Here is a 26,243-nt window from a genome sequence, read left to right as displayed (position 1 = left end):
GTTCGATTGCAAGCAACAAAAGAGAACACTAAACCTGAAGGAATGCATTTCATTTTAGCAGATCTACCTATAAAATGAAACCTATATTACTCCTATAACAGCAGCCCTGCAGCGTCTTCCTACAAGGATGTAGAAGTAAACGGGAGTGAAATACCGGTGCTCTGTTATCTATATAATTAAGTTGGAAGTATGAGGTGAGGAAGTATATACGATGAGTAACTCATGGTTGATGGTTAGCAGTGGCGATCTGATGGAGTGAGGCATAGCACAGCTATCACCCCGGTCCTAGCACATATCGGACATACATCAGCAAGCCGTGCAAGGTGGGTTGAGGGGAGAGGGATGAGAATCTGGGCTGCAATATCAGTCTCCTATGCCTTGCTTTCAGAAATATAATACGTACGACGTTTTTTCTCACTGCTTTCAAGTTTTGTAAGTGGAACATTGTATCAGATGCTTGCATTATAATATGCTTTAGACTTCCATCATTCTCAATTCAGGTTTGGGCTTCACTGATAGATAGCCTTGGGAGCCGTCAGTATATGCCACTGGAAGAAGACTGGAATAATTGTACTTATCTTCAAGAAAGGAAGTAAAAGGGAGTGTAAGAACTATCGGGAAATCTTCCTGTGTTATTATGTAAAGATTTTTGAAAAGATTGTGGAGAAACAGATTTGTCCTAAAGTAGAAGGTGGTTTGAGGGAAGAACAGAATGGCTTCAGATCAGGAAGATCCACTGTAGATTCATCTTTCCAGTAAGACAGCTACAAGAAAGGCATTATGAATAAAGATCTACTGATGGCCTTTGTGGATATTGAAAAGTGTATGTAGAAGCAAGATTAGGAAGGCTCTGGAAAAGAAGGGCCTTTGGAAACAGACTACTGTATATGGAGGGTAAAGGAGATTTATCGTGTGAGTTGAGTGAAAGTAGGAAAAGAGAGAACAGATTGGCTAGAGCAGTAGAATGGTTTGTAACAGGAAACTGCATTCTCTCCATTACTTTCCATTGTAGTAATGGTTGATATAATGGCAAGAGTGGCAGAGGGAATTGGGGAAGAAAGAATGAAAGCAGTGGTGTTTGCAGACAAATTGTTGGTTAGGGATGAAATAGTACAACAATATAGCATGGAGTTTAGAGTAAGGAAGAGTAGATAGTGCATTCAACCAGGAAGAACGATTGACCAACAGCTGGAATATCAATTGCGGGGGCAGGGCACTGAGGAAATTGGAGAGCTTCAATTACCCACATATCTTAGTGGAGGGAAATGGAAGAAATGTTAAGGAAGATGAGGGTTATGAGCTTAGTATGGAGTAAAGATGTTCCCCAAAACAGCTCTAAACAACAAAAGAGTGATATGCCAGATGTACCATTTGACAATGCCGACATGTTCGGCTCCATGGCTAAATGGTTAGCGTGCCGGCCTTTGGTCACATGGGTCCCGAGTTTTAATCCCGGCAGGGTCGGGAATTTTAACCATCATTGGTTAATTGCGCTAACACGGGGGCTGGGTGTATGTGTTGTCTTCATCATCATTTCATCCTCATCACGACGTGCAGATCGTCCACGGGCGTCAAGTCGAAAGACCTGGACCTGGTGAGCCGAAAATGTCCTTGGACACTCCTGGCACTAAAAGCTATACACCATTTCTTTTACGATGCTGACATATACATCAGAAATTGGGTAATTATGGGAAGAGAAAGCAGGAAATAGGATTAGATGAGAATTGAGAAGATTGGAGAACTATGCAAGTGGAACCATTATAGGATAGCATAGAGAAATCAAGGCTTAGGTGCTATGGACATGTTAAGAGAATGGAGAGAAGAGGACCCAGGAAGATGGATGGGTTGGGAGTGGAAGGCAGGAGACCTAGTGGAAGACCAAGGGACAGATGGCTAAAAGGAGTGGAAGAGCAGATGAAAAAAAAATCGGGGAGTGCTAGTCCAAAGTGATGATGGAGAGGCTTATTGCATGTTCTAAACAGGCCTAGCCATTGACTGGAAGTTGTACATGATGATGATGATGATGATGATGATGATCCATACTAAGTGATGATGATCCATTACATAACCATGGCAATTACATACAAGTTACTGAAGATTATATCAAGGAGCACGTTACTACTTGATAAGGGTCGTGCAGCTGTATGATTGCATTCAAAATATGGTGAATTTGAGCCCTGAATATGTTTTTTCATTGTTTCCTATTTCCATTCCTGGGCAAGTTCGTGTCTTAATCGCTGCAGCTGCTATCTTTCCAGTCCCAGTCCTAGCCGTTTCCCATCCTCTTGTCTTCAAACACCTGTCTGTGGTAATGTAGTACTTAAGCAGGTAGAAAAAATATGAAAAAATGAATAAACAATACCATTAGTTTATAATATTGTATTATTTATCTATTTATAGGTATAGTCCATGCCGAGCGTTCAGGCATGTCATGACAGAAATCAATGACCTAGCTGGTCAACACGAAGTTATAGCAGAAAACTTACAGTCGAATATTATACGGGAAGTTACAATTCTGGTCAAAGATTTCAAAGATGAAAGGAAAAAGGTATGTAGTCCATATGGTATGCTTGTGTAATTATGATTATTCTTTTTAAAAATAAGATTTCTATTATGGTGGCTCTAAATCTTGGTTATCCTATCTATAACTGAGAGTACCTTTGATCAGTTTGATGCGTTTCTTTCCCCGGTACACAATATTGCAGAGAGAAACACGCTAATGAAATAGGACTGCAATTGTGCAAGTTTAGAAAATATACAAATGAAGGGCTTGAGAGTAGTTAGTCCTATGCTATTGAAATATAAAGCAAAAGTTGATTAGCTACCTGGGAGATTGATTACCTTGAATCGAGTAGGGGTATTTCAGTCGCCTTGACAAAGAATACTGCAGTGTATTTGAAACATCCGCAAACTGTACAGAATGTACAGAAAACAACGTGGTTCAACCCAGTAAAAGATGTGTTTGTGCAACAATTTTTGTAAAACATACATAACATTGAAAATATAGTGTAGTTGAGATGTGCCATAAGGTTGTCTTGTAAACTTAAAAGTGAATGAAGGACATATGATTAATTTTTGTTTTCAATGCCAGTTTATGAAACTGTTCCTTGCTGAAAAATTCAAGAAAGCATTGACAAAACAAGACAGAAAAGAGTTTATGATCATGATATTTTAATTATTTATTTGGTTACTTCACTGGTTGTTTTATAATGCAGATTGTGATTTTTTCTCCCGTTTTTCTTACTGAGTGTCATTTTATATGTTATTTGATCATCTGTTGCAAAAATTTCTGTTGCAATGTGCTTGTGAGGTTTGTTTACACTGTGTCGTATGAGTAGAGAAATAATTATTCATGTGTATTATATTATTTCTGTCAGAGTTTTGTTATTTATAAATACTGTAGCCCACTGTGAAAAATTAGGATTTCATCCTTTTTTTTGTGGTGGTTTGGTATCATAGTGAATGAAATACTGAAATGACATGTAGACTATTTGCGCTGTACATGGTTATGTGTATGCCTGATGTTTGTATTACAGTATGAAAGAAGAATAGTGACAGCTGTCATCTGCTCATGGGTACAGTGAGGAGATGAGCGGGGCAGTAGTTTCCATGGCAACTGACAGCCATGTTACAACTTTCTTACCGAAAGGGTTAAAACGTATGACCTGATTCAGTGTCTTCCTGTTCTTCAGGTCAAAAAGAACTGGTGATTACCATAAATATATGAACCACAGTTGACTTCTAAAATGTTTCCAGGAACAATTTCTGCCCAACATCCCCAAATACAACGTTACTGTAATGGACATCACTCCTTACCACACAGTGCAGGTAGACAAGGCACCAACTTCAAGTACGAAGCTGGAAATATTGGAAATGCTCTCCTGTTGTAACACCTCATGTGGCATTTGTGTGATGAAGGGAATCCTCTTCAACCTTATATAGGAGCACAAGCCTAAACCCACATATCATAACTGGTGAGAAAGCTTAGTCATGAGGTCATTAGGCTCCTCCTCTAGCTAAAATTCACCAAGGTCATCCTGAGGAAGGCGCTGTGTTTTCTTTTTCTTCAGAAGTCTTTTGAAGTATGTAGACATAAGTGTACGATCAAAGGTTTTGCACAGTTCGATAAGTCTTTTACCATTTCTGTTTGTTCTATTGTGGGCAGGATAATAGCCCACTATTTTCTGAAATTGTTGTTCGTTTCCAACTTGAGCATTTAAATTGCTCATTAAAATTTTGACATTGTTATATGGGGTTTTATGTTTGCGCACTTCATTTGTTAGTGTGGATAATCTGTCAGAAGAGGGGAGAGGGACGACGGCGACTGAAATGTGTTACAGAGAAAATTATTCACTCTTTTACATAGAAGGCTGTACCAAGCTGTTGCATATTTCTTCCTTTTCTCCACCCATGTTTTCCTTTGAATATTCTATAATTCCTGGGATCAGAAGTATCAGAGTCTATGAAGCGTGTCTCTTGTAGTGCAAGTATCAAAATGTTTTGCTTCTCCATTTCATCTAATGTCCGTTTTTTGTTGCCCTGTCTGGAGTAAAGTTTGTATATTGATTGTTCCAAAATAGTGATGTCATTTAGTTTGTACGTTATGTTTTAGTAAAGACACTGTTTTGTGGGTCTGAATCTGATGTGACCGGGCGAGTTGGCCGTGCGCGTAGAGGCGCGCGGCTGTGAGCTTGCATCCGGGAGATAGTAGGTTCGAACCCCACTATCGGCAGCCCTGAAGATGGTTTTCCGTGGTTTCCCATTTTCACACCAGGCAAATGCTGGGGCTGTACCTTAATTAAGGCCACGGCCGCTTCCTTCCAACTCCTAGGCCTTTCCTATCCCATCGTCGCCATAAGACCTATCTGTGTCGGTGCGACGTAAAGCACCTAGCAAAAAAAAAAAAAAAAAAAAAAAAAGAATCTGGTGTGTGAGGCTTTTGGATGTCTCCGACCCCATCTTGTGTGTTAGTACTGGCTCCCCAGAATCCAAAGGCCTGTTTGAGTCACCTACAGTGACGGTGGAATTCCGTTGCCGGCTACCATCTGGCTTCGTTCTTTCCAAAGGCATTTCCATCATGCATACTGTTACTTCAGATTGCTCTGTCCACCATTAGAACTACGGCTGTGAGCCGCAGAGCTGGTTTTTCCACTGCCCCCCTGCTATTGGGGAGTTTTTTCTCCTCCGCCATCGAGGCCGTTGACCATTATTCTCTTTACCTCAGTTGATACGTGGTTGCTTAATTGGATAGGCCTTATTCAAACCTGTCCTCTATGTCTATAGGAACTTCCACTGTCAGCCACTGAGACACGCTGTATTGGGGTTGAGATCCCCCATCCCAGTGTCTCACAAAGGATAATGTCCAGCCCTTACTCAGTTCAGACCCACGACTGCGCACGGTGATTATTATTAATCAATTCATTAATTAATTTACTATATTGAACAGTGTTTGTTATATAGTACCTCTTTTATGCTAAGATTACCTGTCAGTGGAAAGAATGCATCATCTTGCGTGCTCGCTTTGATGTCTGTCACCATTCTTCTTTCATAATACAGATGTAAAGGTTATGTGTATTTCTCCTGTCATCATGATTACCTGATTATCGTAGGGTATCCTATAGTACTGTATATTGGTTTAACAATCAGAGTTGCTGGTATAGATCTAGGTTTCTTTTTTAGATTAGCTTTTATTCTATCACAGTGCCAAATCCCTTTGATGCTCAGCCAACGTCGTCAAAAACTAACGTTGGCATTCAACCTGAACATCTCCCCTCCTTTTTTTATGTTTTTTAAATAAGACTAATGAGTTTGGTTCTGAAAATGAAAGATTTGGGTTAGTCTCCCCAGTGTTGATGATTCTATGAACCCAGCACATTGTTTTTTATTTATTTATTTTTTATTGTTGCACCATAGTTGATAGTTCAAGATGAAGTAACGGCATTTAACTTAATGATTTTTGTCAAATAACACAAATTCAAACAGATATTCATAAAGATGATTTATTAGACCCCTGTACATTGTGTAAACAAATGTTATAAAAATCAAGGTCTCTACACACACATATGTAGTTGGTACTTTCAGTTAAAGATAGCATCTTTTGCCAGTATTGTGTGGAAAAATTTCAAGGGACTGAATCAGCATATAGCCGGAGGGTGCAAGTTGAACATCAGTTCACAATATAAAATTAATCAAGCAGAGAATCGGACAAGGATTCCAGATACTAAATCGCTTTTGAGTTATGAATCAAACCAGGCAACAATTCAGGTGAAAGTACATTCTAAAAACAGTTTAAAGACTGGATTAAAATTTCTGAAGAGGAGATGCAAGAAGACAGATTCCAGCAATAAGTAGAACCTGTAATACACTTCAAGACCTTCCTGGACCGAAACATCCATCCACTTTTTACTACAGGTTAAGAAAATGAGGAAACTTAAACAGAATTTTAAAAAATTATCGTGGATACTCGGAGTCATCTAATCTACAAAGTGTAATCACGATAGATTGAGAGAAAAGTATAAATACCAGAGAACTCTGCTGTGTGACATGTAATGTGTAATGTCAGGCTACAAAGACCTCTCAATTATAGGGTATGAAGATGTTAAGCTATCTAAAGAAGGCTTCAAAAGTATTAACACCTCTAAGCGTGAAGATTATCCAGTGAAGTGCTCCAACAATGAAGATCAATTGAATGATCCTACTATTACAAAAGAAGACATATTATAAGCTGCATAGGTGATAGCCATAGATACATCACTGGGCTCTGACTAGATTATGACGAAAGTCGTTAAATGCGAAAAGGCTGCTAAGATACTGGCTCTTATTGCAAACAAAATGTTAGTAAACAGTTGGGTACTGCAGTGATTCCATCTGGCAAATACAGTCTTAATTCACAAGAATATTGCTAATAATTATAGACCAATATTACTATCTGGTCTATTCTTAGGATGATTATTAAAGATGTTTGGACTGAATCCTGAGACTGTATATAGATTTTAATCCAAATCAGAAGGGATTTTATGTTCACAGCTGGCACCAATACAAATGTATCTTTATTAAATGAGATGTTATTAATGACAGAATGTGAAAAAGATGTTACAATGATATTCATAGGCATGTAACAAGTTATTTGATACTGTTGACCATGATCACATTGTATCAACAAATCGGACTACTTTTTCCTTCAAAATTGAAAGAATCATAAATCTCTTGATAGGAAATCCTCCAAGTTAATGTTGATACAACCAAAAACAATAGAATTCAGACAAGATGCTTCTCTATTGCATTCTCTTTTCAGCCTATCAATAGCTCACTTACTTAATGAACTTTCAGAACTTTCAGAACGTTTGATAGCAGAAGAGTTTGGTTTTGATGTAGGGGAAGATCTTTATAAAAGGACTGTCCTGGGGTTTGCAGATGATATTGTTATTGTAGCCAAAAATCAACAGCTAGCAACTCAACTAACTCAAATGGCCGTAAGATTCTGAAATTGGTTTGCAGTTAAATTCAGAAAAATGTCAAGCAATAGTTATCAGCAGTGGGGCACAATGCAGTGAAGATATTCAGCTGGGTGAAATGAATGTTAGTGAAATGTAAAACCAATAACGTTGTTGTTGTTGTTGGGCTGAGTGGCTCAGATGGTTGAGGCGCTGGCCTTCTGACCCCAGCTTGGCAGGTTTGATCCTGGCTCAGTCCGGTGGTATTTGAAGGTGCTCAAATACGACAGCCTTGTTGTCGGTAGATTTACTGGCACGTAAAAGAACTCCTGCAGGAAAAATTCTGGCACGTCGGCGTCTCCGAAAACCATAAAAGTTGTTAGTGGGACGTAAAGCAAATATTATTATTATTATTATTATTATTATTATTATTATTATTATTTATTTTGCACAATTTCGTGGTATTGATATTCAAACAGTTGTACAGGTTTTAGAAAATCAAAGCACAATAAAACTTAATTTACACTACATTTTATGTAAGATTTTAACCTATAAATTTCCGTACAATTCCAGTCGTGGCAATGACCACAGTCTTCTGCATGGTCTTGTGATGTTGGTGTTGACATCCAACTTCTTCAGTCTTTCCACCAGAGTTTTATGTATAGTAGCTGTACTCGAAAGGATTATTGGTACAATTATAACCTCTTTACAGTGCCATAATCTTTAAATATGTTCTGCCAGTGGTGTGTACTTGTTGATTTTCTCAGTATACTTTTCATGGAGCTTCCCGGTGTTCGGGACAGCTATGTCGATCGGAGCGGTACGTTTTATTCCCTTCTCTAACACCACTATATCCGGTCTTTTGTTAATAGTCGTCGTCGTCTTATCCGTGATAATTGTTCGGTCCTTAATTTTTTTTTTTTTTAATTTTTTTAAATTACAAATTGCTATGTCAAGTACACATGCCAAGGTCCAATATTACGAAAAATGGCACAGTGTTGGAATGCATTTCCTTATTGGTTTTTATATAATAATTTGTACGGAAGATAATGGTCTAATGACATTTCAACAGCTTCATTAAGTCGTTCTCTAATAAATTGTTCAACATAGGTGTTCAAGTAGAACTACGGCATGACTATAACGTCTTTCTGGACTAGTTACAAACTTAAAAATTAGAACTTATTCGCAACTTTTGAATAAGACTATATCAAGTTCACATGCCAAGGTCTATAATTACAAAAAATGACAGTGTTGGAATGCATTTCCTAATTATTTTGTATATAATCATTTGTGTTGTTCTATACTCACTTTCATCATTTGTAATAATATTTTTAAACTTTCATTCATATTCAACATTGACCATGGCTCAAGGCCATCAATATTGTTAATATTCACTTGTACCTAAATCAAGTTACTTATATAATGACGTTTTTTTTTTAAGTGAAGTTTTTTATTGTATTCAATTTTGTAGTAGATTTTAGGTCATTTTTAACCAGGTGCCTGATACGGTTTGGAAGTTTTTTAATGTATTCAATTTTGTAGTATATTGTCGATCAGTTTTAACCAAGTACCTGGGTTTGAGGTAATGATACGGCTGATGATGCCCTATAGGAAAGGGCGAAACATGTACCAATTCTTATTTTAATGAGGATTTAACTCTAACTTCAACATATTGAGTTGTATTGAATAGGTGGAAGAGAAATAAGTTTTACATTTATCATATTATTACTTTCCATATGGATTATTATTATTATTTTTTTGCTATTGGCTTTGCATCGCACCGACGCAGATGGTCTTATGGCGACGATGGGACAGGAAAGGGCTAGGTCTGGGAAGGAAGTGGTCGTGGTCTTAAGGTACAGCCCCAGCATTTGCCTTGTGTGAAAATGGGAAATCACAGAAAACCATCTTCAGGGCTGCTGACGGTGGGGTTCGAACCTACTATCTCCTGAATATTAGATACTGGCCGCACTTAAGCAACTGCAGCCATCAAGCTCGGTCCAGACATTTTAATCTTGTCATTTTTTAATACAGTTTGAGGGCTATACTTAAAATAGGGAAGTCTTTCATCAACCAGTCCGTATTTAATGGTAAGTTCTTGGTGCTTGGTTCTTGGGCAACTGAGTTGTGGCGTTCTTTATACTCCCTTCCTGAGAAGTGCGAGCATCCAGAAGCAACATGATGGATGGTTTCTTGCGTTTGGCAGCCATATCGGCACGAGTCACACATGACAGTTAGGTCTCTCACCACGTTTTTCAGGTAGCTTCTGGTTGGAATGACTTGGTCTTGTGTAGCTAACATAAAATCTCTTCTTTTGGGGAATATTTGCCCTGCACTCAGCCAAAATTTCAATGTTTCTAAAGCGACATTTTCTTGTCTGAGGCAGGGATGCTTCCCATGTAATGGTTTTGCTAGCCATGCATCCAGCTTTTGCAAATCAATTCTTACTTCTTGCTCTAAGTCTTGGTGGTTAAGAAGTGACAGAGTTATATCATACACTTCACATAATCATTTGGTGGAGGTCTGAGTTTTCAGCTGATGTATGAAAATACTCCCTCAGTGACACTAATTGCTGTGTTAGCTGAGCTCCAATGTCCACAATACCACGACCACTCAGACGGCGTGGCAGAGTCAATCGCTCAACTGCTGACTTTGTGTGGTGTTTTCGTTCCTTGGTCATCAGGCAGTCCGGTCTAGAAAGCCAAGAATAACGGCCGAGAGGATTCGTCGTGCTGACCACATGACACCTCGTAATCTGGAGGCCTTCGGGCTGAGCAGTGGTCGCTTGGTAGGCCAAGGCCCTTCAAGGGCTGTAGTGACATGGGGTTGGGTTTGGTTTGGTTTGGTTTGGTTTGGTCATCAGGCAGTGCAGTTTCTTTTCAAGATTTTCAATGTCAGTCTTTTTCCACTTGATAACTCCGAAGGAGTAGCTAAGAACTGGTATCGCATAGGTATTGATTGCTTTAGTCATATTCTTGCTGTTCAGGCCTGATTTCAGGATTAACCAGATCCATGTAACAAATTCTTCAAACAATTCATACTTAACTACTGTGTGTTCTGTGCGTGATGTTTGCTTGATACCCAAGTACTTGTAAGGCTCGTTTGAAATCATCGTTTTGATTGATTGCCCATCTCTCAGCTCAAACGAATCTTCTTCACATAATTAACCTTTGACCATACTAACCATTTGGCATATGTCAATCCCAAAGTCCATACAAATGTCCGAGAAGTTCTCAGTGATTCTCAGTAGTTGTTCAAGCTGTTGTTAGTTGGCTGCATACAGTTTGATATCATCCATGTACTGGCTTCGTGATTTGGACTTGATGGAATAGGCAAATCGAGTGGAGTTCATTATCCTTGACAGTGGATGCATTGCCAGGACGAATCACAATGGACTTAGGAGTCCCCTTGGAATATTCCACGCTGTATACTTATGGTATCTGTTTCAATGTGTCCTGTAGATGTATTGAGATGCATTCTTGTGCTCCAAGTTAGCATGGCATGAGACAGGAAGTTGATGAGTTAGGGATCAACCCTATAAATCTCCAGTACATCTAGTAGCCAGCTATGCAGCACGGAATCAAAAGCTTTCTTGTAATCTATGTATGCTATGCACAGGTTGTGATGCATAGCGTTGGCCTGTCCGCGTACAACTGCATCAATGATAAGTTGTTCCTTACATCCTTTTGAACCGCGTTGGCTTACTTTCTGTTGTATCGCAATGATGTTATTCTGCTCACAGTGCTTGTAGATTCGTTTGGTTATACATGATATGATCTTGTTGAATGTGGAGAGGCAAGTAATAGGTTGATATCTTGCAGGATCATTGTCTTCTTTCTCATCTGTTGGGAGAAGGTATGTGATCCCTTGAGTTAAGAATGTTGCCATTTGTGATGGATCGGCCACCACTGTCTTGATCAACTTTGTGAAGTTCTCATGGGTACTCCAAAATCTTTTGACCAAAAGTTCTGAATTTTATCAGGCCTGGGGATTTCCAGTTGGGAAGATTCACAATAATGCTAGTTACAAAATCAGTCATCAGGGGTTTACACAGCATTTTTTGACATTGCAAAAGCATCTGTTCTTCCACAGATATCCAACTTTTGTCTTTGTTATATTTAACAGGAGTTGAGAGTTTGTTTTCCCAAAATTCTTGAACTTGTTGCTGTGCCGGGCAATCTGTGTTTGAACAAGTCTGGGTATTGTTAAATTGACAATAGAATGACTTCTCAGCTCGGTCAAATAGTGGATTATCCTGTTTCCTCTTTGCACTTTTCTGATATCTTGCAAGCCTTGATGAAGATACTGACAACATTTGCTTAATTGTATCCAGGACCTGATTGGGAGTAACATTTTTCTCATAATACTTTGTGTGAACTTGGTATCTGTACGTAATCTGTTTCAACAGTTTCTTCCTTTTTTTTTAATGTCGCACCGACACAGATAGGTCTTATGGCGACGATGGGACAGGGAAAGCCTAGGAATGGGAAGGAAGCGGCTGTGGCCTTAAGTAAGGCATAGCCCCAGCATTTGCCTGGTGTGAAAATAGGAAACCACGGAAAACCATTTTCAGGGCTGCCGACAGTGGGGTTCGAACCCACTATCTCCTGGATGCGAGCTCACAGGCGCACGCTCCTAACCGTACAACCAACTCACCCGGTCAATGGTTTCTTTGACCTTTGGCCTTTATTGTACTCTTCCATATGAGCAATATCTTGTCTGATGGTTTCTATGCACTTCTTCATTCTCCTCTCCCACTTTGGCATTGTTATTGTTGCACCAGCTTGTTGTGGTAATTGTCTTTGGGTGTTAAGTCAATGACCATTTCTCTAATGAGTATCACTGCTCCACAGTAGATGTGTGCGTGGAGAGTTTCAAGGTTGTCTGCGGTGTGAATGTATTCCGGAAGCACATTTTTTGGTTCATCACGTTTATCACTTTTGCCATTTTCTTTGGAGTATTAACCTTTAGAAATTTCGGTCTCAAGTTTGGATCCATACCTTCAAATTCCATACTGGCTCCCTTCATTAAGTTCTCCAGTTTCAATATCAAGTTGTTCTCAAGGTTTTGAGGGTCAGGGGGCCGATGACCTTAGATGTTAGGCCCCTTAAAACAACAAGCATCATCATCAGCATCATTTTGAGGGTCAGGACCAGCAATATCTTGTGTTGGTTCCTGCTGTTGTCTGTTCTGTATTCGTTCAAGATTATGTGATAAGGTGGTCAAATTTGGCTCTTCAGTACTTACGTCTGGACTACCATCAGTTGAATCAGTTTCATTTCCTGCTTTATTTCTCGAGCAATCATATTGAGTCTGGTCTGAGGGATCAGGTTATTCTTTAAGATCTCTCTGCATTGATCAGCTGTTTGGTGTTCTTTCACTAAAATGTCAGGATATTTATGGGTGAATTCTTTGTAAAGTTTCTGCCTATATCCAGTTACATTTACTCCAAAATTCGTAACTTTGTAGTAGATGCGCATAATGTCTTCGTTCATGGCATTTTGTCCATATCATGCGCTTTCTTGGCAGTCCTGCTTGGGTGAGCGCTGGCTGTGTTTCCTGCGCAGCACCTTCTGTAGGTGAAGCTCGTGTTGTCATTGGACTTCTTTGCTCTATCGACTGAAAGTGATATGTGGGTTTAGCAAGGTTTTTTAAAGTTACTTACTCAAGTCAGAACATAAACTGATAGTTCTCAATAATTTTATTGGTCAGTGTTAGTTTACCAATTCCAAAATGCTCCATTAAATCAAGTTCCCTTGGAATTCCTGGAAGAGACTGATAGTTAAACAGAGATACTGTTAAAGAAATGTTGTCTTCCCAGTTACACACCTGATACAATGTTATGCAGCAAGTAAATTCAAGGGGTAGGGTCTGTTTCACTCAAAATGGGAAGCATGTTTGCAACATTTTAATAACTGCATGAACCTACTTGAAACCAGAAATCCTTACGTGACTGTCACAAGACCCTTCAACGATGAGATATTACATTGTTTGCTTAAATAAGGACTGCGTATTGAACCCACATACCTTAAGGTCAAAGTAGCCTGTGAAGAACTGAGGAGTTCAGAACACAAGAAATGGTGTGAACTTCCCAAGAAAAGAAAACTGGGTAGAATTCTACCAATATACACGTGGCAATCAATGGTTGTTCGACAAAAGAGGCCCTTTATCTTCAGAGTGGCGAGATGCTAGCAAATGTAATACCTGTTAGAGTTCTTCCAGGCAGATGCCTGTATGGATCCTGTTGTGGACATTGCAATGAGTTTGATGAAACCTTTGTTCATGTTCTGGAATCTTGCAATCAGTGGAAACTTCTAAGAAATTTCTGTCATCACTCAGTCAGGAAGATGATAGCAAATAGATTAAAGGAATCTGGTTTGAAGGTGCATGAGGAAGTTCATTGTCTCGCTACAGGAAGTTATGTGCATCGGCTGTAAATCATTGCAATTGACAGAAAGAATGTGCTGTTGTAGTTGATCTGACAGGTTTGAAGGCAATAAAGAAATGTATATAATGCCGGGCTGAGTGGCTCAGATGGTTGAGGCGCTGGGCCTTCTGACCCCAACTTGGTAGGTTCGATCCTGGCTCAGTCCGGTGGTATTTGAAGGTGCTCAAATATGTCAGCCTCATGTCAATAGATTTACTGGCACGTAAAAGATCTCCTGTGGGACTAAATTCCGACACCACGGCTTCTTCGAAAACCGTAAAAGTAGTTAGTAGGACGTAAATCCATTATTATTATTATTATTATTATTATTATTATTATTATTATTATTATTATTATTATTATTATTATTATTATTATCATCATCATCATCATTTCCCTTTATCCAGCTATAGCCGGGTACGGGCAAATATGGTTCCTCTCCACTTTCTTCGGTCTTTCCACCACTCCTCCTCCAACACTGTGTCCCAGTCCAGGTTTCTTTCTATAATGCTGCGTTGGATGGTATCCTTCCATCTCAATTGTGGTCATCCACGGCCTCTCCTTCCTTGGATTTGCATTTCCATCACCTTTTTTGGCATTCTTTCGTCGCTCATTCGCTTTATGTGCCCAAACCATCTTAGTCGGCTCTTCTCTATTCTATCATTCATTTTTTCCACTCCAATTTCTTCCTGGATTTTCTCATTCCTTATTTTGTCCCTTCTTCTCTTCTGTATCATACTCCTCAAGAACTTCATTTCGGCTGCCTGTATTCGACTCTCATCCTTCTTTGTCATTGTCCAAGTTTCTGCTCCGTAAGTTGTTATGGGTACGTAATACATCTTGTACATAGTATCCTTTGCTTCCGTTGGCACATCTTTTTCCCATAACATGTTTCTTACACTATGATAGAAACAACTTCCAGCTTGAATCCTTTTACTAATCTCAGCATCCAGTCGAGCATTCTCCATTAATTCTCTCCCCAGGTATTTAAACGTTTCCTCTACTTCCAGGGGCTTGTCTGCAAGTCTAATCTGACCTTTCCTTTCTTTCTCCCCTCTCGTCATAACAAGAGTTTTACTCTTTTCTACACTTATTTTCAAACCACATTCTTCGATCTTCCCATTCACCACATTCAACTGTTCTTGAACCTTCCTGTCGTCTTCTCCCCAAATCACAATATCATCTGCAAATAACATCATGTTCATTTCTCTTCCTCCATATGCTGCTTTTGCTGTTCTCATGATGTCATCCATTACTATTGTAAACAGGATTGGTGATAGAACACTTCCCTGTCCCAGCCCACTAGTTATTTTGAACCAACTTGTCCTTCCAACTTGTGTTTGCACGTAACTACAACATTCCTTATACAATGCCATGATCATTTTTATTAATCCCTGTCCAATTCCGTTTTGCACCAGACTGTCCCAAACTTTCGTCCTGGGGACATGCCTTTTCAATGTCAATGAATGTCATCACCATACCATTCCCGTACTCCCAATGCTTTTCCATTAGTTGTCTCATAATGAAAATGGGCTCTATTGTTGACCTTCCACTTCTGAAACCAAACTGATTTTCCTGTATCTGCTTCTCAACCCTCAACCTTATTCTACTTTCCAGTATCCTTTCCATTATCTTAGCAACATGGGATATTAGAGTAATTCCCCTGTAGTTCTTCAAAACTTTCTTATCACCTTTCTTGAAAATTGGATGATTATTCCTTTTTGCCAATCCTCAGGGACCTCCTTATTCTCCCAGACATTCCTGAGAACCCGATATGTCCACTGCAGGCCTACAGCTCTAGCTGCCTTTATCATCTCCACTGAAATTTCATCTATTCCAGCAGTTTTTCCATTCTTCATCTTTCTTACTGACATTTCAATTTCATTCATTGTAATTTCTTTATCCATTTCTTCATCAACTAATTGCCTTTCCTGGTCGTCCATTGAATGACTGTCATCTGTTCTTATGTTCAGCAGCTTCTGAAAATACTCTCTCCATCTATTTCTTATTTCTTCTGGCTTTGTTAAAATTATGCCACCTTCATCCTTCACAAATCTGGTGTTTACTTGATCTCTCTTTTTGTTTCTTAAGATACCATACAGTAATTTCTTGCTACCCTGCGTATCATCTCTCAATTTCTGTGTGAATAAGGCCCAGCTTTTCCTCTTTTCTTCCTCCACTACTTTCTTGGCCAATATCTTTGCCTCCACATATTTTCTTCTACTTTCTTCAGTTTTAGATGTTTTTGATGCTTTCCATGCCATTTTCTTTTCCTTCACTTTAATCTTTACCCTATCATTCCACCAGTGTGTTTCTTTGTCTTTCACATTTCCTGATGTTCTACAACACACCCTTTCTGCACATCCAACCAGTGCTTCCTTAAATCTTTTCCATTCCTCTTCAACATTCCCCACCTCTGTCCTGGGTACCAAGGGTGTTATTTCCGTTTGAAATTCTTCTTGTATGCTTTTCTCCTTCAACTTCCATACTTTAATTCTTTTCTCTCTTCTTAATTGGGGTTTTTCAATCTTTCCAACTTTCAATTTTCCTATCACAACAGGCATGGCTGTTACATCTACAAGGTTCTTCTGGTGTTCTTTCTCTAATCAATCATGGTCTTTGTTCGTCTGTCTTCCCAACCATACCTTGTAATCTTTTGACTGTTCTTCTTCCTAAACCAGGTGTTTCCAACAATCATTTGATTCCTCATGCAAAAATCCACCAACAACTCGCCTTCTGAATTTACATTTCCATATCCAACGGGCCCTACAACATCTTCCTTTCCTTGTCTTTCCATTCCAACTTGTGCATTTAGATCTCCCATCAATAGTACTTCCTTATCTTCTATCTGTCTCTCCACTTCCTCTAAGAAGACCTCTAGATGTTCATCTATGCAATCAGTTTGTGGGGCATACAACTGAAATAGATCTTTCACGCCATTTTCAAACTGGAGTCTCATCATCATCATCATCATCATCATCATCCTATCACTGGCGTACTTTGTATATTCCAGATATTCTTGGATTTCTCTTCTAAGTATGATGGCCACTCCATTTTTTGCTTCAGGTCCTCCGCTGTAATACAGCCTGTATCCTTCTCTCAGAGGGATCTCCCCTGTACCCCTCTTCTTGGTCTTGCATAGTCCAAGTATGGCTATATCTTTTTCTGTCATGAAGTCAACCAGTTCTTCTGTCTTTCCCGTCAGTGTCAGTACATTTACTGTTGCAATTTTGATGTAGTTTGGTGCTGGTTGCCCATTTTTCACAGTTCCCCCAGCAGCTGAAGAGCTGCGCGTCACTTTTAGCAGGGGACGCCCTAACCTTTTCCGAGGCACCATATCTGCTTTGTCCATATAGGCTATTGTTACGATGGGCTCGCCACACCCAAAGGCATTTTATACCTACTGCCAGGTTCAAAATTAGGCCGCCCCTAACATGGAGACAGGCGCCTTTCGTAGCCGCTCCTCTGGAGTACAGACGCTACGGGTATGCCCCTTCCGCCATCTCCGCCGTACCGAAGTCCACCTTCTCTGCCGTAGATGCCGTTGAGGTTTTCACTCGTAACCCTGAGCTGGGACCCATACCAGATGTTACACACCGGGTCAGTGTGCTCTGGGACTCACATAGGCAGGGACGCCACTCCCTGGGTAGGGCTGCCTCCGAAGAGGGTTCCTACCTGCTACCTGGTATTATTATTATTATTATTATTATTATTATTATTATTATTATTATTATTATTATTATTATTATTATTAAAAACCAAAGTGATGCTTAACAAATGGGCCCCAGCAGGAAAGCTGCATGTGGGAAACACCACATTACAACAGGTCAGTGAATTTGTCTATCTTGGGCAACTTGTAAACATGAAAGGGGACTTAAGATCGGAAATCTTCCGACGTATCAAACTAGGATGGCAAGCCTACGGAAGAAATTCTTCAATCTTCAAATCCAACATGCCACCCCACCTAAAGAAGATAGTCTTTGACCAGAGTGTTCTCCCCGTACTGACTTACGGTTGTGAAACCTGGACATTGAGCGAGTTTGTTAAGCAAAAACTCAGAACAACCCAAAGAGCTATGGAACGGTTCATGCTAGGCTTGATGAAGAAAGACATGAAGAGAGCAGATTACATCAGGTCAGTCACAAAGGTCAGTGACATTTTAGAAAGGGTATTTATCCTAAAATGGCAGTGGGCAGGCCATGTTGCTCGGAGAACTGATGGTAGGTGGACAAAGCTTGTGCTTGAGTGGTGTCCGAAAGATCATCTCAGACCAAGGGGAAGACCACCGGACAGATGGGATAAAGACATCCGGAAGATTACTGGGATCAGTTGGCAGAACATCGCTCAAGACCATCCCAGATGGAGAGACCTCATGGAAACCTACCTTGCTTCGGACTTAAAGAGGCCACATCGTAAAAACGATTGAATATGGCTGATAGTGATATATATATATATATATATATATATGAGTCCACAGCTCCCTACCTGAAATACGTACCAAGTCTCCCGCTTTTTCATCGTTCCTCCCGATCTCCCGATCGTTGGGACCAATTTCCCGATTTCCAGAGCAGTATCAGTAATTTTCGTATTATTTTTAACTTCCGTGGATTTCCTCATTCTATCGATATATGGCTGGTCGCTAGTAGTTCTAATAATGATACCAGATGGCAGTACGGGGCATGGTGGCCAGTCATGTGCTCCTCTTTGGTCTATAATACAGGCATTCTCTTTGCAAGCGAGTCATGCGAGTAACCTAACCTCAGAAGTAGCACGCAGGACATGCAGAAGTGCTCATGTTGTATGTCTTAATATATTTTGTTTTGGCCAAAATGTCAAAAAGGAAATATAATGCAGTGTTTAAAAGTGCTTATAGGGAAGAGTTTCCATGTTTCAGTGAATTCAGGAAGGGAGCAACGTTCACATTCTGTACTATATATAGGTATGATTTTTCAGTTGCACATGGCAGGAAGTGCGATATACTCAAACATATGCAAACAAAAAAACATAAGGAGAGTGTCCAGTGTGTAGAAAGAAACCAGAAACTGAACTTTTCATGTAAAAACCAAGATGCAAATCCTGTGACAAATGCCGAGGCGTTATTTGCGTCATTTATCGTAGAAAATAACCTGCCTGTAAATTGTACCGACCATGCGGGACCTTTGTTTCGCAAAATGTCTCCTGATTCAGAAATCGCTAAAAGATATGGGTGTGCTAGAACGAAAACAGCGGCTGTCATTACAAAAATGTGCATGGAAGAAAGGGCGAAAATTGTATCACATTTGCAGGTGAATGCATTTTCTGTTGCTCCTGATGGTAAGTAATAAAAGCAACTTGAAAATATATCCTATTGTTGTAACATTTTTTAGGTCTGAACTCAGTGAAGTTCAGAGTTGTCTACTTTCTGTGCCTAATTTAGAAGGTGATGCTACTGGAGCTGACATTGCCAATCTTTTGCTCTCAACTTTTTGGGAATTCTGCATCTCATTAAAAAACTGCCTAGCACTTGATGCTGCCTGAAGAAGCCTTTGGGGGTGACCATAGAGCAGTGATAGCAAAATTAAAATAGGCTAGGTCAAACAAACTACAGGAAAAAAGAGAAAGATTAGGGTCTGGAGATTGAAGGAAAGGGAGGTTCAGGAAGAGTTTAGGACAAAATTACAAAAACTAATACAAAGGACAGATATTAGTCATGTTGAACAGGAATGGAATAATTTTAAGAATGAATTTGTAAGGTTTGCTGAGAAGGCATATGGCAGAACATCAGGAAAAGTTAGAGAGAAAGGGACAGCATGGTGGAAAGGTACAGTAAAGGAAAAGAAGAAAACTTGGAACAAGTGGAAAACACGCAAGACTGAAGAGAGTAGAGGGAGATAAATAGAAGCAAAAAGAGTTTGCAAAGATGTAGTACCAAATAGTTAAGAATATACTTAAGCATTGTATTTAAGCAGTCCGTCTATTCAATAAATATTTAAGTGTATTCTCAAATACATGCTACTCGATTTTCAAGTCAGTACAGGTTTAGAAAATGAAGCTCTTAAAGCTTGTTACCTGTAATAAAAAAAGTAGTAGCCAAAGATAAGTTGAGAAACATTCACCATGGAACTAAAGGAGGATTTGAACTGTGGGAACAAATTATTATTTGGATTTATAAGAAACTATAGGAAAGAAGCAGTGAACAATACAGGGTTTGTAAAGAATAAAGGAGTAATACTGATAAACCCAGGAGAGATAATTGAACAGATGAAAGAATATTTCAATGAACTGCTGAAGGTAAGAAACCAGACATGTGGAGAAGGTATCCAGGCAGCAGGAATAGAAGAAGTAAGAGAGAAGAAATCAGACATTAGAATGACAGAGGTGGAATGGGCAATTAAAAAGATGAAGATGGGAAAAGCTAGGGGAATAGGTGAAGTAATCATTGAAATGATCAAGGCTGCAGGACCAGTGAACTCCACTGGATTTATGGAATACTCATGTGTATGGAGAAAAAGAAGTGCTTGAGGATTGGGAAAAGGGGTTATAATACCAACATTCAAGAAAGGAGATAAGACTTGCGGTAACTACTGAGGAATCGCCATTATCTCCCATGTTGCCAAGTTAACCTCTTAACTGGGCATGGCGTATATATTCATACGCTGAAGGTTACAGGGTAATGGGCATGACGAATATATAAGTACTCGTCTTTTACTGCGAATATCTCCTGGGTATGATGAACTGCTTTGCCGCATTGTGTATTGTTGTCTTAATTGATGTTTTTCCCGACGATGGCAGCAAATACCACTTGTCATACTCCTTGAAGCTTATTTATTTTTATTTTACATCTGTGTGGTGCTACTTGTCCGCAGTAGGCCAAATATGGCAGCATCTAGTTCAAAGAGTAAGTTTGGAATGCTCAAAAAAGACAAGATTTTTCAACACTTAGAGAATGATTGTCACGATTAATCTTCTCAGAAATCCAACGATGAGTGGTTTGATACAGATGAAGGTGAGTCTGATAGTGAAAGTTGTTCCGAGAATGAAGGACAAGATGAACAACATGACGAATCAGATGAAGGCGAAGTGCAGTTCTAGTAAGGTAAATGACGTAACTGAACGTGGAGTTAATGTAAAATCTTTCACAATGTCACTAGCATTGGTGATGAGTAGAGGAAGTAAAAATGGAAAAGGAGCTATCAAAATTGGAGACAAGGAACTGGAAGTAGTTGAACACTTCAAATACCTGGGAAGTGAACGAACAGAAAATGGAATACTGTATATGGAAATTAGTAGGAGGATACAACTGGGGAGTGCCTTTTACCACCAGGTAGGCCTATGGATATTGATATGGAATAAAGATGTACTAATGAAGGCTAAAGAAGTAGTGTACACGGGATATTGCTTAACCTATAATGGCATATGCAATGACTCAGAGAGATGAGAGTAGAGTACAGGCAGTTGAAATGAAATTCCTGAACAGTATGGTACAGAAGACAAGGAGGGTTAGATTGAGAAATGAAGACATTCAAAAAGAGTTAAATGACTGTGCAAAAACTTAATGACAAATTGGAACAGAACAGATTGAGATTGTTTGGACGTGTCAAGTGGTTGAAAGAAGAAAGACTGCCAAGACAAGCATTGGAAGCAGGGAAGAGGGATGAGGAAGACCCAAGATTATGGTGGATGGACCCTGTGAAGAACGTCATAGCACAATGAAACTTGGACGGGAATACATGGTCAGATGAGGAATGGTGAAGAGACAGGATGAAGTGGAGAGGAACCATATTTGTTGCCCCCCTGCTGTCAGCTCGAAAAGGGAAAATGATGATGATTGACTCATGTCATACAAATATTCCTTAAAAGGGAACAATTGAGGTTCCATCTTATTCAATACATTTCAGTTATGTATTTGATGTTCATGTGACAAAATACTGAAAAGCAACTCGGTTATTCTAGCTACAGAAATTCCTCAACATTCAAATGAAAGTTTTGGTAAAATGACCACTTGTAAAAGAGTTCTGTTGGATGGAAGTCTGAAGCGTGTCACTCGATTCACATTTGATCCTCGTGTGTGCCCTATTCGTTGATAGTACCACCTTACACATTGTTTAACACTCTATCTTCTGAAATGATCTTTAAAAATGTAGGCCGAAGTTATGTGGTTGAGGTATCGGTGGTTATAAATGAGAACCATATAATAAATGGGTATTTTCCTGTGGCCAAGCTTCTTAAAAAAGGTAAATTGTAGGCTAACTGGTGGATTAGGCTCAAGAGCATCTTCCTGACTGTGTCAATGTAGGAAAATGTTTAAATGACCTTCATCCATATTCTCCAAGTGTCGAAGTGTTGACAATCTGAGGGATACTGTGCTCGAGTTAGCATTAGTTATTTGAATTCCACATCTGGTGTTGTCTTTATATATTTTAATGTGTGTTTTATCTCTTGTGATTTTGCATACTGTGAAGGATTTTAATGATTGTACATACATTATATAACTTGCCGATGTTTAGAATTACAAGGCTAAGGGTGACCCCTGGTTGGGGTGAAACCGGTCCCTTAAATTGTGAAATGGTCTACAAATCTCTTTGTCATTTTACTTGTAGTGTATTGAAAGGTTGATAACCTCATACCTATTCTGAATACATGTCAATACAGATAAAACATGAAGTTCTTAACTTATGATATGTTTTATGTAAATAAAACATCTTTGGCAAAATATGAATGCAGTTCATTTAAGAATTAAAATAATATTAAAGGGGCACTAATTTAAATAAATTTTCTTGTAGACAGCATTGCTGTTGCATGGATTGTATTGAGTATGTGTTTGGAGGGTGCGGGGGGTTATGAGCAAGATATCAGTGGTGGAAATAGATCACCAGTTTTAGTGAACTCATTGTTTATTAAATATTTGCTGTACTCTGCAGCTTGTATATACACCCATGTTCATAAAAAAACAGAACACCTTGAAAGACTAGAGATAGGAAGTTCATATTCACAGGACATGTTCATTAGTATGTTCTGCAGAAATGATTAGCATTTCAGTCACCTAGGTTCAGCATGTGTCCCATTGCCTAGTAGGCACTGGGTCGTCCATGGGCACTGAAAACTTATTCCATGCGTGATGGCATTGACGTGTATAAGGCATGAATGGCATCTTGGGACATAGCCATCCGTGCTGCATTCACCTGGTTCCGCAGTTCATCTTTGGTGGTTGGCATTGGGTCACAGCGCCACACCCGTCATTTCACCATATCCCACACATTTTCGATTGGCGACAAGTCCAGTGATCGGGCGGGGCCAGGGCAACAGTCTGACATCCTGTGACAACAAGAAGGCACGTGTTCGTACAGCAACATGTGGTCGCGCATTGTCCTGCTGAAATATGGCGTCTGTCGTGTGGAAAGGGTATGACTACGGGTCACAGTATGTCATTTACGTAGGTCAAACTATTCACAGTGCCCTGGACATGCACCAACTGTGATTAGTGGTTGTACCCAATAGCACCCCACACCATAAGGCCTTGAATTGGCATTGTATGTCTTGTGTGAATGCAGTCAATGTGATGCCTCTTCCCCTGTCTGCGGCGAACCAAAATGCGGCCATCATTTTCAAACAAACAGAACTTGGATTCGTCTGAAAACACTATCTGCTCCCATTCCTATCCCCAGTGACTTTGTTCCATACACCATTGCAGCCTAGCATGTTTATGCACATTAGTCCAAGGTAGGTGGAGAAGTGGACGACGCACCATTAACCCAGACCGTAATAAACGGCGATGGACTGTCACTCCTGATAGTGTATGATGTGTTACATTGTTCCACTGTTGTGCCAGAGCCAAGAAGGATGCAGATCTATCCTGCAATATCATTTGAATGGTGTGTCTATCTTCTCGGGGGGGTGGTCTGGGTGGTTTGACCAGACTCTTTTCGTCGTGTTATACCGCCTTCTGTGAACCATTTTGTACACACCTGTTGCACTGCCAACACATTTCATCCCACACGAGCAGCAGTTTCATGGATGGATGCATCACGTTCTCTCATGCCAAATGCACCTTCTTTCAAATTCCCTTATTTGACGTTATGGTTCTCACACATGTCTGTGAGGGATCCTGCACATCTGCTCAAGTCACACTGATCCATTACCTTTGGTTTATAGAGGCAACGAGAGCCACGGGCACATTTTACCAGTCGATGGTGGTGCGCCGAGATATCAATATGGACCTTGAACCTGCGGGCCGACATGGTTTAAATGCTAATCATTTCTTCAGAACATACTGTACTAATGCACATGTTCTGTGAATATGAACTTCCTATCTCTAGTCTTTCAGGGTGTTCTGGTTTTTATGAAAATGAGTGTATTTTGTTATTGATTATTACCAGTATTAGCAATGACATGTGTTAATTTATCATTCATTCAGTTTTTAAAAATCCCCACAGTTCCTGCCATTTTATGAAATCTATTGCTTCATCCCTACAGTTGACGACACTTCTTCCAACTCATTTGGTATAAATTCATCTGAACTCCCTGCCCTGATATTGGCAGGTTCTTCATCACTGTCACTCACAAATAGCTTTCTTTTTGGCTTGCAGCAAACTATTACACAGTTCCTCACTCTCCACCATCTTGTAGTAGTGACATAGATATCTCTAGCTGGGTGGAGTGGCTCATACAGTAAAAGTACTGCCTTTGAAGCCCTAGTTAGCGGGTTCAATCCTAGCTCAGCTTGGTGGTAATTGAAGGTGTTCAAATACCCAGCCTTCTATTGGTACAGATAAAAATAACTCCTGTGGGTTAGAATTTTGGCACTTAGGTGTTTCAAAAAAGTGTTAGTGGGATGTAAAAATCATTTATCATCATCATCATCATCATCAAGCTAACTCAGGAAATCTAGAACAAACATTACTGTATTGGTCTACTGTCTGTTATCAGAATTTAACACTACTTGCACAGACACAAGCCAGTATGCTTAGAACTACATACAGTAGATGACAATAACTTGGTTTGCACCAAAAGGTGGCAGAAGAGGAACACTGGAATAATGAAAACTCTTCAAATAGAAAACAGCTAAACATACTGAGAAAAGAGTGCCTGAATCTTAAGCATCATTAGGAGAGTGGAAAGGAAGTAACGTTAGTGCACACATGGAAAGAAGAAGGGATGTTTGTAAATTGTGGATAACCAGCAGTCAAAGAGATGATGCTTGCAATCTTACTGCCTGCACAATATGTTCATCCTATTTCGAACAAGAGGATTTTGAAGGAAAATAATCATCTGTGAAAGTCAGGTTTTGTGTGGTTTAGTGTATTTTTTTAAAATGCTATTTGTTCGGGGCGTCGACCCATGTGGATCTTTTTTCCCTACTGGCACCATATTGTATGAACCTCCGTGAAATTGGAATGGCAGTAGTGTAGAATGTTGTGTGTGAGGAAAGGAAGATTAAGGATGTCACAAACACCCAGTCCCCAGGCCAGGGATATTGATCATTACAATTAAAAACCCCTGGCCTGGCTGGGATTCGAACCCGGGGCCACCGGGTGACAGATGGACGCATTGCCCCGTACACCGCAGGGCCGGATGGTTTAGTGTATAGTCCATGATTGTTGTATTCAGAAGCTAGCCACACCTAATTACCAGCATTACATTTTATTGCTCTGACAGGTAATTCAGTATTCTAGTTGAAATAGATTTGGTAATACAATAAGTCATCTTGTAAAATGAATTATTTGTTGTAGTTTAGCCACCAGTTAGAGAAAACATTTATTGGCGGTATTTATCTTGATACATTCTTATTTTGAGGAAGTACTACTAGTTGTATATTAATTCAATTCACCAAGCAAGAATTAATTCTGTTTATATTAAGAGATTTTTTGAGAGTTTAATGTAACTAAAAATCTTATTATGTCATCTTCCCCCCTGCATCATTGTTCCAAGGCAGTCCAGGGTTTTTCCTGTTCTATGCCTCTATTGTACAGTAAGCCATTTTAGTTATCCTGTCCATGCTATGTGAAAAGAGGTCTATTATGCTGTCAAGTTTAATCATTCATGTGACCTTTGATAGCACTTACAAGAAGGAGCACGCATGATGGCTAATCTAACGGCTCAAATGGGTAACCTGGATCGAGCACGGAAAAACTACGAGAAGGCATTCAAGGAGGCAGAGCGGGCGTTAGACAATTTCCAGCGGGCGGATGCCGACCTGAATCTTTCACGAGCTGAAGTCGAGAAGCAGCGGATGAATATGGCCATCAAGTCACAGCAATGTGAAGAAACCAAGAATGAGTACGCAAACCAGTTGCAAAAGACTAATGATTTGCAGGTAGGTTTTAACTTAAAAGTTTTTTTTTTTAACAAGGGCCCATCAACATTGCTGTAGATGCACTTCTGCTGATAGGCTTATTTTATTAGCC

General features: G+C 39.7%; 1 protein-coding gene across 4 annotated transcripts in view; it reads left to right on the top strand.

The window, feature by feature from the left end:
* The window catches only part of Cip4 (formin-binding protein 1-like Cip4), a 668,861-nt gene that overhangs the window by 438,032 nt on the left and 204,586 nt on the right, over positions 1-26,243 (top strand). For all 4 annotated transcript variants that reach the window (XM_067142577.2, XM_067142575.2, XM_067142576.2 and 1 more), the window contains exons 4-5: positions 2,401-2,548; positions 25,895-26,152. In XM_067142577.2, the coding sequence (XP_066998678.1) occupies positions 2,401-2,548; positions 25,895-26,152 (406 nt within the window). The remainder of the gene's footprint in view (positions 1-2,400; positions 2,549-25,894; positions 26,153-26,243) is intronic.

This window comes from Anabrus simplex, chromosome 3 (assembly GCF_040414725.1).
Source record: "Anabrus simplex isolate iqAnaSimp1 chromosome 3, ASM4041472v1, whole genome shotgun sequence".
Taxonomy (NCBI): domain Eukaryota; kingdom Metazoa; phylum Arthropoda; class Insecta; order Orthoptera; family Tettigoniidae; genus Anabrus; species Anabrus simplex.
Note: the sequence above shows the minus strand (reverse complement) of the source record. Positions and strands in the feature narration are given on the sequence as shown.